We start from the raw sequence: 11,427 nt of genomic DNA, 5'->3' as shown, positions 1-11,427 counted from the left end.
TTGGTGGGCTTAGCGGTTAGAAGGTTTGGGCCTCAGCTGTGTGAACACGTGTTTACAAGTGGATATGTTTCTATGGTTGGATGTGTCACTGCTGCTGACAACTTCTGCTTTTCACGGATCAGATTTGAACTGGGGAAGGTTTGAAAGTAAGCAGTTTAAATCTTGAATTTTCAATCCAGTCGGAAACCTCACACTCATTTTTTAAAAATTTTTAATCAGAATGATTTTTTCTTAAGGCATGAGGTATATCCATCAATAGAGTGTCTGCCATCTCTGAACCTCTACTGGTGTCTTATCATTCTCAAAGCACTTAGGATGTATGTATTTGATTTAGATGAGTATATACACCTTTTCTCTGTACTATGGAACTACTTACAACTGATTTTTTTTTTTTTTTACAATTGGTGATGAGTCAGAACAATTAAAGCATCTAACCACCATTTAAAGTGATGGCTCAGTAAGTTGTCTATGATTTTTCTCTTCTGAGTAAAGAAGGTCTTTCTCCATGCTGAATCATTGCAATTGATTGCTTTATTTCTGTCCCCTCACCCCTCAGAATGATTCATGTCCACATCAACAAGGTAAGGGCAACATCTGTGCCTCCGATTGTGAGAGGTACAGCAGCTACTTCTGACTACACTGAAGCAGAGCACACACAAAACAGAAGAGAAGCGGAAAGCAGTTACACAACAACCATGCATAAAAACCTTATGCAACCCATCTGGGCCTTGGAGTTTTTTGTTTTTTGAAATCACTCGTCTTTATGGGATTTTTTCTTCTTTCGAAAGAGTAAGATGAACCCATGCTCAAAACCTTTTTTTTTTTTTAAAGCATTGTGAAAATACAACTTTTTTTTTTTTAATGTGGCACTTTAAAACAGGTTGGCACAAAATGAAAGTGACATTCAGTCTGTGGCTTATGGTGGAGACATTATCTCTCTCTCTCTCCCCAAGGGAGAAGGGGGAAAAAAAGGAGTGAGTGTCCGGATCGGCTCAGGGCCCAGGCTGGTTTACGTTGCTCTTGCTTTTCAGAATGGTGTCCTCATATTGACTAGCTCCAGGGGCGGCGGTGGCCTCTAAAGGTAAGCCTTGCTGTTGGTAGCCATAGTTGACGTTCCCACAGGGGAAGTGGCGCAGCCGGAACAGAGGTACCTCCTTCATGCTGGCAGTCAGCGCGGACGGCTCCAGAAGCAGCGAGGCCCCTGGAAGTCTGCCAGTGGCCACGTTGGCTGGGACAGTACAGCCTCCCTCACGGCCCAGGCTCCTCTTCTCATGTGGCTCCTTCTTTGTTGGAGGATTGTTCTTTTTGGCCGGTTTCTCCGTAAACCAGGAGCCGTACGTTGGGTTCCACAAGCTGGTTGGCTTATTTCTGGATCCCTGGACCTTGTGCAGCTCCGATGGTGGGTTGGACTGAGAGAATGCCATGTTCACGTGCCCCCCTTCCATGGGAAGCCCCCTGGGGACTCGCACAGAGACCTCAGAAGCTGTGGGTTTCTTCACAGCTTTGCCAGAGGATGCGGTGGACAGAGGCGCTGGGGCAGCTGGACCGCGTTCCTCCTGTTTTGCCTGTTGGGGAGACACGAGGAGCGGAGGCATCCCCTCCGGGTCTTTGGGCCTCATGGGCACTTTCTCCTCCTCTTCCAGAAGTGGGCCATATTCTATGGGCAGAGCAGTGTTGATGACATCAGGGTCCTATGGGAGCAGACATGATTGGTGACAACTTGGACTCACAGCATAGAAAAGGCTGGGCCTGAAGATAGCTTAAAGATAATCCTATCTAAATGTACGTTACAGATGAGACCTCCATTCACTATGTGTTGAGGATATAGTAATGCATGGAATGTGGGATCTGTATCAGGCAGATGTTGGGGGTACACACCTTATTGCCTGGGGCACAGGAGCTCTGCAGAACACAATGTTTACACATTAATTTTTTGTGTGTGCTGGTACTTGGGCTTGACTCAGGGTCTGCGCACTGCCCCTTACTTTGTCACTTCAGACTGGTACTCTGACACTTGAGCTACAGCTCTATTCAGGCTTTCTGGCAGTTAATTGGAGATAAAAGTCTCCTGGATTTTCCTGCCAGGGCTGACTTAGAATCTTGATCTTCAGATCTCAGCCTTCTGAATAGCTAGGATTACAGGTGTGAGCCACTGGTACCTGCTCAGATTATTTTTCTTTAAACCATATATTAAAAAAAGTATTTCAGTCTGTTTTCAATAAAATCTTTTTCACTTAGAAAAGTTTGTATGTGCCACTTCAGTTGTGTGTGCTAAGGGGAAGAAAAGAGAGAGAGAAAGAGGGGGAGGGGGAGGATACCATGCTGGCTCTCTTTCTAGCCATCTCCAGTTTCTATCATATTTGGCCAAGTTATTCTTGCTCTACCTACAATGTAGCTCATCATTACACGTATAGCTCTCACCACGAAGGAGTTTGGTTCAGATGTGATGAGCCCTTTGCCAGGTTCTGAAAGCCCTGGGCAAAACCATTTACCACGACATTGTGCTAGATGTCTTTTTGTCCCTTTTCTTAGCAGTATTCGATTGTAACAGATAAGCAGAAATGGTTGCTAGAAGTTTAGGGAAAATTTGTGGAGGAAAACGAGAAATTTAATTCATGAATGTTTTATACAAATTTAATTCAGCAATGTTTTATTCAAATGAGGAAAAGACCTTATAATCAAGGTTTCACAAGAACTTAGTAGTCAGTATTCATCAGTAAAAGAGTTTAAGAATGAAAAATAACTACCCTATAACCTTTTTTAAATGCTTTAGATCCCTTCCCATTTCTTATTACATTCCATAGTGAGTTATTTAAAATCTGCAGGTGAAACTATCTGCTTTTGAGAGGGAGCTTACTTCTTTGGAGAAAAACCAAAGATGGTAGGTAGGGAGAGAGGAGTGTACGTACGTGCGTGCGTGTGTGTGTATGTGTGTGTGTGTGTGTGTGTGTGTGTAATCCATTCAGGTTACAATATAATAATATAATAATAACCTAGAAAATGGCCAAGATGGTAGACTAGAGAGATGGGACAATATCTGAGCTCTGCCTGTTCAATCAGAAATACGAAGTCCTAACCTGGAAATCCAGCTTGAGACTGGTGCCAGGGAAAGGCAAGCAGTAGAGCTTAGTGCCAGCCAAGAAACATCAAAACTTAAACCTCATGGACTGGGAAGGTGGCTCAGTCATAGAGTGCTTGCCTCGCATGCATGAGGCCCTGGGTTCGATTCCTCAGCACTAGATACACAGAAAAAGCTGGAAGTGGTGCTGTGGCTCAAGTGGTAGAGCACAAGCCTTGAACTGAAGAGCTCAGGGACAGTGCCTAGGCCCAGAGTTCAGGCCCCACAACCGACAAAACAAAACCAAACAACCTCCCCCGCAAACCCCTTACAACTCAGAAGAGAAAATAATGGCAACAACAACAGAACCAATTAGTTCATGTAGCCAGGTCCCATCACAGCCTGCAGCTCTGTGTGGACCACGGCTTAGAGTGGCCTGCACAGTGAAGAGCCCCATAGAACTACATGCCGTGCAGACCTGCACTTTGGGAAGCCTACCACACTGAACAGCCCTTAGATCAGTGCAGATCTCCAATCAGAGCAGCTCAGGGTTCAACCATGATCTTTGCTCAACTCAGATTTCCTCTTGGTGCATCCCACCTGGCAAGACTAAAGCTGTGAAACCCCAGGAAGGAGACTATGGGAAAGCCAAACACTGAGTCACATACTCATTACCCGCAGGTGGCCAGTGAGAAGGGCTGGGGAGGAACTCAGCCCAGGGCTTAGAAGCAAACTGGGACATAGGAAGGTTGGGGAGAGAACATAAACAACAGACAGAATTCTGAGCTCAGAATCGAGAGTAGAAAGTGAAGGTTTAACCTCCTTCACTGGGTCAGTAATTGGCACTGGGGAGAGTGAAGGACAAGGGACCAAGTTTGGTTCTGGTACTCAGAAATGGTATCAATCTCAGCCCATACCAGCCTTCGGCCAATTGCATCACATATTGGGTGTAGGTGAACCCAGAGAAAAAGACAAAGCCTTGGACCCCTTCTCAGAGACCATACCAGTCTCTGCTCACACCGTGCCCAAGGATTTAACATCCTGCCAGCCTGGGACAGAACGTGTAGCCAAGGCTTCCAGCCAAGCCCACCACCAATAGGACAAGAACTGGCCCCTTAAGGAATCCATACAGAAAGGGACAGAAAAGCGGTGCTCCAAACCAGGGTCCCACCCTGAGCAGACACAAGTACCTGATGGGAAGACATGCCTCAAGCCAATGCTACCTGCAACCAGAAACTATGTATCAGAAAGCCCCAATATCAGAGTTCTGTCCCCAAACTCAGCCACCAGTGCTGAGTAAAAGGTGGGGCTTTGGACCTCAGTATTGTTCATCGTGGGGCCTAACCCCAGGAATAGTCTCTGCAGGGCCCTAGGGCTACCAGAGGACACAGGGGTCCCAAACCCCAGGAAAGGTCTCTGTGAGACCTCTAATGCCAAGCAGGGAACACAGTGTGTGGAGTCTAAAAGCACACATGTGCATCCCCATGCATTGTGCTACCAGTGAGCCACGGATCTGCACACAGCCTAGCCCATTCGTGCATCCATGAAGGGGATGCTGCTGGCTTCCCACAGCACTGTGGGTCAGCACCTACCCACGCCTGACCTTATACTCTAAGCAGAATGCTGCTGGCCTCCAACAGAATTGGGGTAGGGAGATCTGCATCCAGTCAGACCCAAATGCCCATGCACCTACATGTGAGAAGCCCATGCCTGCAGTATCAAGGATGCATCCTGACCACACAGCTTCAAAAGCCAGCCTGGGCATCTGTAACTGGGATGTCCCCACACATAGTACCTGGGGTATATGTTTAGTTGACTCCCCAAAGCTCAGCTAGGTTTTACCTTGCATGATACCCTTATCCACAGCACCAGGGGTTCTATGCCCAGCTGGCCCCAGAAACCTGCCTGAACATCTTAGTGCACGATGCCAACAACAGTCCACAACACCATGCTTTATACCTAACTGGGCAGACAGACTTCTGTGTGTCCCTGCTTAATACACCCTCAGACACAGTGTGGCCAGAGACAGCACTCAGATGGACCTAAAAGCCAGCACGTGCCTCTCTGGGGGACACAAACTGCACAGTACCCACAAGAAAGCTAGAAAAGCATAGCCCATTGCCACTGACACTAATACCTAACCTTAACGACCTCTTCAAACCCTGAACCCAGATGTGTAAATCGCAGTGAAAAAAGATCACAAAATTCATTAGCAATCAGGAGAACCCTACACAAGCCAACAATTCAGGCGAGTACTCTAGCCAAAGTAAAGAAGTGAGGGAGAACATAAGAACCATTAAAACAATGATGAGAGAATTTGCTAATGAAATAAAAGGGAAGAGCAAAAAACAAATGGAAGAATGCAAGGAAGAAATGACCAAGAAAAGACAGGACATCTAAGAAGGCACAGAGAAGAAGATATAAACATTACACACCTAAATGAAAGACAAAACCCCGAGAAGTGACATCAACAGAGCTTGGAAACATGAAAGGGTCTAGTCCTTATTGCAAAGCATAGTTGAAACATAGGCATTAGAGTAAGTGAAGTAGAAAACAGATATCCGAAGTTGAGGATGAATCAAAGGCATGGGAAAAAAAACACTCAGAACATTCCAGAGGAACATTGAAGAATTGACAGAGGGAGAACCATAAAAGGAGGGGGTAACAGTGCCCGACAAGAAATGTACTCATTACCTTACTGATGTCTGTAACCTCTCTGTACAGCATCTTTACAAGAAAATAAAAAAAAAGAATTGACAGATTCAGTCAAAAGAGCAAATTTACACTTAATTGGGATGGATGAGGGAGAAGAATTAAAAACTAAAGGCATCGAAAATCTATTTAACAAAATAAAAACACTTTGCCAATCTCAATAAAGAGAATCTCATCCACCTGACAGAGGCATACAGAACTCCTAGTAGACAAGATCCAAGAAGAAATACCTTTAGACACATTGTAGTGAAAACTTGGGACTTGAAAAACAAGGAATTAATTTTAAATGCAGAAAAATCAGAGGGAACTTTATTATATTGGAAAGAAGATTAGAGTTACTGCAGATTTCTCCACACAAACTCTTAATGCAAGGAGAGCCAGGAGCAGTATAATTCAAGCTCTGAATAACAATTGCCAACCCAAACTAGTATACCCAGCAAAGCTAATATTCACAACTGACAGGAAAACTAAAACTCTCCATGAGAAACAAAAACTAAAGGATTTCATGAATACTAAACCAGCACTAAGAGAAGTAAACAGTCTGAAGAAAACTCAAGGAAATACAGCATTGAATAAAAAAATCACTAGAAGACTAGAAAACACAAGAAGAGGAAAGAAATACATACAGGAAAACAACAAAATGGCAGGAAACATGACATTCTCCTTAGTAACATTAAATATCAATGGGTTCAACTCTTTAACCAAAAGATGTGAAGCAACAGATTGGATCAAAAACACAATTCAACCATTTGTTGTCTCTGTGAAACTCACCTCACAAATTCCTAGTGAAAGGATAGAAAAAGATCTTTCATACAATGCATCCTGCAAGAAGGCTGGAGTAGCCATACTAGTATCTGATAAAATAGACTTCTCGTCAAAATCAGCCATACTAGTATCTGATAAAATAGACTTCTCGTCAAAAAAAGACAAGGAAGGTCATTACATATTAGTAAAGGGAATGATCCATGAAGACGGAATCACAGTGGTTAATATTTATGCACCAAATGGAGAACTTAAATACATGAAACCTTCTTAGACTTACAGAACATGATAGAACTCCTATACTATAATAGCGGGAGACTTTAACATCCCGCTCTCACCAAAGGACAAGTCAACCAAACAAAAGACCATCAAAGAAGCTTCTGAATTAAGTGAAACCATAACCCAAATGGACTTAAAAGACATCTACAGAGTATTTTACCCAACAACTATATAATTCTTCTCAGCAGCACATGGAATATTCTCCAAAATTGACCATATCCTAGGATATACAGCAAGCCTGAGCAAATAGAAAAGGATCAGTGTAACTACCTGTATCCTATCTGTTCACAATAGAATTAAACTAGGTCTCCACAACAAAAAAATAGTGTAGAAAACACTAAAACACATGGAATCTGAACACCATCCTACTGAAAAATAGCTGGGTCACTGAAGAAATAAGGAAATCAGAAGCTTCTTGCAATTCAATGAAAATGAAAACACATCATACCGGAACCTCTGGGATACAGTGAAAGCAGCGTTGAGAGGAAAATTCATAGCTCTAAGTGTGCACATAAAGAAAACAGAAACAGTGTAAGTAAATAAGGTTCTGATGAAACTAAATCTGCTAGAAAAACAGGAACAAATGAAACCCTAAACTACTAGATAGAGATAGTAAAGATTAGGGCAGAAATCAACGAACTAGAGACTAAAAATCTGTATATAAAAATCAATGAAAATCTTTGAAAAAATGAGTAAAATTGACAGACCACTAGCTAAATTGATGAAGAAAAGAGATTAGAGATTCCAAAGGAATTAGAGATTCCAACAGAAATTTTACAACAAATATCCAAGAAATCCAAAGTATTATGACGAACTGCTTTCAAAACCTATAAGAAGGAAAATCTAGTAGAAATGGATAAATGTCTAGACATATACAAACTGCCTAAGCTGAACCAAGAAGATAGAAACCACTTAAACAGGCCTATAATGTGCACTGAAATTGAGTATTCCGACAAGGAAAAGCCCAGGTCCTGATAGATTCACAGCTAAATTCTATAAGACCTTTAAAGCTGAACTGACACTGGTACTCCTCAAACTTTTCCATGAAATAGAAATAGAAGAATCAGTTCCAAACTCATTTCATGAAGCCAGTACCACACTCATTCCAAAACAAGGTAGGGATTCAATGAGAAAAGAGAAGCTGTAGAGTAAGCGCTCTGATGAACACACACACAAGCTCTTCAATAAAATACTAGCCAACAGAATTCAGCAACTAATAAAAAACTCATAGTTATGGCCAAGTGGGTTTATTCCAGAGATACAAGACTGGTTTAACATATGTAAAGCAATAAGTGTAATATATCATATCAACAGAGCCAAACACAAGAGCCACATGTTCATCTCAATAGAACACAAAAGGCCTTCATCAAAGTCCAACATCCATTCATGTTGGAAGCTCTGGAGAAGCTAGGAATAGAAGGAACATACCTCAAAATAATAAAGGTTACATATGATAGACTAATAGCCAGCATCCTACAGAATGGTGAAAAATTGAAACCACTTCCTCTAAAATCAGGAACAGGGCAAGGATTACCATGATCTCCACTCATCTTTGATACAGTTGTGGAATTCCTAGCCAGAGAAGTAAGTCAAGAAAAAGGGATAAAAGAGATTCACATAGGGAAAAAAACTATCCCCATTGCAAATTACATGATCTCACATCTAAAGGACCCAAAAGACTCCATCCCGAAGCTCCTAGAGCTGATAATTTTGGCAAAGTAGCGAGATACAAAATTAACCTAAAAAAATCAGTAGCCTTTCTGTATACCAAGCAGAGAGGGAAATCAGGAAAACAATTCCATTTATGACAGCATCAAAAGTGAAATAAAACATCAGGGAATAAATTTAAACAAGTAAGTAAAAGAACTTTACGGTGAAAACTATAAAAAAATTGAAGAAAGAAATCAAAGACATCATCAGGAAATGGAAACACCTTCCATGTTCATGGACAGATAGAATTAATATTGTAAAAATGGCCGTGCTGCCAAAAATGATTTACAAACTTAATACAATCTCCATCAAAATCCCAATGAAGTTCTTTGCCAAGACAGAGAAAACTATCCAAAAATTTATATGGAACAACAAAGATCTCAAATAGCCAAAGCAATTCTAGGCCAAAAAAAAAATGCTGGTGTTATTATCACAATCCCGGATCTCAAGCTCTATTACAGAGCTATAACAAAAACAGCTTGGTATTGCACAAAAAATAGAGCTGAGGATCAACGGAACAGACTAGAAGACACATAAATAAAACTATATACCTACAGTTACTGGATATTTGATATTTGATATATGGTGGAAAAAAGATAGCCTCTTCAATCATTGATGTTAGGAAAAATGGGCATCCATGTGCAGAAAACTAAAAGTGGATCCCTGTTTGTCACCACGAACTAATATCAACTCAAAGTGGATCAAAAACCTCAATGTCAGACCTAAAATGTTGAAATTACTACAAGAGGCATAGTCATAGGCATAGTCATAGGCATAGGTATAGGCAAAAATGTTTTGAAAAGAGCTTCAGGGCACAGCAGGAAGGAGAGAGACTTGACTAGTGGACTACATCAAAATAAAAAGTTTCTTCACAGCAAAGGACAGACACAGTTACTAAGCTAGAAAGTAACCAAGAGATTGGGAGAAAATCTTTAACAGCAATACAGAAGAGAAGGGCCTAATATTCAAAATATACAAAGGAGCTCAAGAAACTAACCTTTCCCAAAGCCAGTAAACCAATCACTGAATTGGGAAAGGAGTTAAAGAGAGACTTCTCAGAAGAGGTAAGAATGGCAAAGAAACACATGATGAAATGCTTGTCATCCTTGGCCATAAAGGAAATGCAAATGAAAACAACTCTGAGATTCCATCTCACCCCAGTTAGATTGTCCAACATGATGGATTCGAACAAAACACACATTGGTGAAGATGTAGGGATGTTGGTGGGAATGTAAACTAGTACAACCACTCTGGACAGGTTCCTCAAAAAACTAAACATAGATCTTTCTTATGACCCAGCCATTCAATTCCTGGGCATCTACCCAGAACACCTCAAGCCCAGGTACTATATAAACACTTGCACAGGTATGTGCATTGCTGTTCACACCAGCCAAGTTATGGAACCAGCCCAAATGCCCTACAATAGATGAGTGAATCCAAACAATGTGGTACCTGTACACAGTGGACTTTTTCACAGGCATTAGAAAGAATAATATGCCATTTGTAGGGAAATGGATGGATCTAGAACAAATCATGTTAAGTGAGGTAAGCCAAGCTCAGATAGACAAAGGGGAGTATATTTTCTCTCATATGCAGAAGGTAGATCTAAAATATACCAAGACATGATAAATTCTATAGGACTCTAGGCTTTCACACACGATGAGACCAAAAGAGATACTCTCAGGGAAGGAATACAAAGGTGTAAGGCCTATGTGCCTCTGATCATATGAAATAATCCTTATCAAAATAAACTCCAGGAAATAGAAACAAGAGGTTTCATCTTTTGTTGCTTTTGTTTTCTTTTCCAAGTCTTGTCTGTTTATTTATCTGTCTTTGGGAGGGTAAAGAGGGGTACAGAAATGGAGAGACAAAGGGTGAACAAATGCAGCAGTGGTACTAGACACTAGATTGAAAATGAACTAAACAACTTGTAGATGGGGAAGGGAGGGAAAAACTGGGAGAGAGTCAAGGAAGGAATGACATTGTCCAAAAAGAAATGTACACATTACCTGACTTACATAACTGTAACCTCCCTATAATAACAACAAACACAATATAACACTTTAAATCTCATTCAACAACGTTTTCTGAAAGAAGTCCATTAACTTGGTAAGTGAAAGCCATACAGACAAAGAGAATGCTCAGCTTCCTGCTGAGCTGAGAGGCCAGTGCAGGCAGGACAATGAGCCTAGCTAGATAGGAGAGAGTATCTGTCTTTTGTCCCTCTCACGGAATTTAGAAAGGTAGTGGTTACTTATTTGACTCTTCTCTCCTCAGAGGTAGATATTCTAGCACAAGAGTCCGAAGCTAGGGAAAGAAAACGGATACAAGGAAGAGACAGCCTGGCAACCCAGTCGGGGAGGGGAGCTGGTGATGCCTGGAGACCAGAGGAAGCTCTTCCTACACTCTATCTCATTGTTCCATGTACAGTGCTCACAATGCAGGGATCCTTTGGTTCAGAGATGATGGGGCGGGGGATGCTGGGAATGGCTGCAGGTGCAGGCACGTCTATACATGAGACAAAGAGGAAACAACTTCCTGCTAACCTCTATATGCTTGGTGTAATGTTGATTTGCTGAAGACGGGGAGGAAGTGACAATTCAGTGGACCAGAAGCACAGGAGAAGGATCTACAGGGACCTTGGGATTGCTAGAAAATGCAACTGGACAATTTCTCCAAGCCTAACTACTCACCTGTAGAAGGGGATGAATATAGAAGAAAATCCTCAATAAAACTAAAAATGAAATAACATAATGGTGATTTGTGTAACATATCTACACACGTACCCCCGATGGGCGATATCAAAATGTCTCTGGATTATTTAGAACATTCATTCCCTCAATACTTCCATTCCTTGTCACATATATAGTTGGACATACGATTTAGCAATTGTATGCTGCTGTTTA

The 11,427-nt window shown here is 41.7% G+C and overlaps 1 protein-coding gene across 1 annotated transcript in view; it reads right to left on the bottom strand.

Annotated features, from left to right (window-relative positions):
- Positions 1–513: 513 nt before the first annotated feature.
- Positions 514–11,427, bottom strand: part of Alk (anaplastic lymphoma receptor tyrosine kinase) — a 716,643-nt gene continuing 705,729 nt past the window's right edge. The window contains exon 29 of the mRNA XM_013013560.1: positions 514–1,691. Within this exon, the coding sequence (XP_012869014.1) occupies positions 993–1,691 (699 nt within the window). The 3' untranslated portion in view covers positions 514–992. The remainder of the gene's footprint in view (positions 1,692–11,427) is intronic.

Source organism: Dipodomys ordii, unplaced genomic scaffold (genome assembly GCF_000151885.1).
Source record: "Dipodomys ordii isolate 6190 unplaced genomic scaffold, Dord_2.0 Scaffold20, whole genome shotgun sequence".
NCBI classification, from domain to species: domain Eukaryota; kingdom Metazoa; phylum Chordata; class Mammalia; order Rodentia; family Heteromyidae; genus Dipodomys; species Dipodomys ordii.
The sequence above is the reverse complement of the archived record's forward strand: the minus strand, read 5'-3'. Positions and strand labels throughout refer to the sequence as shown.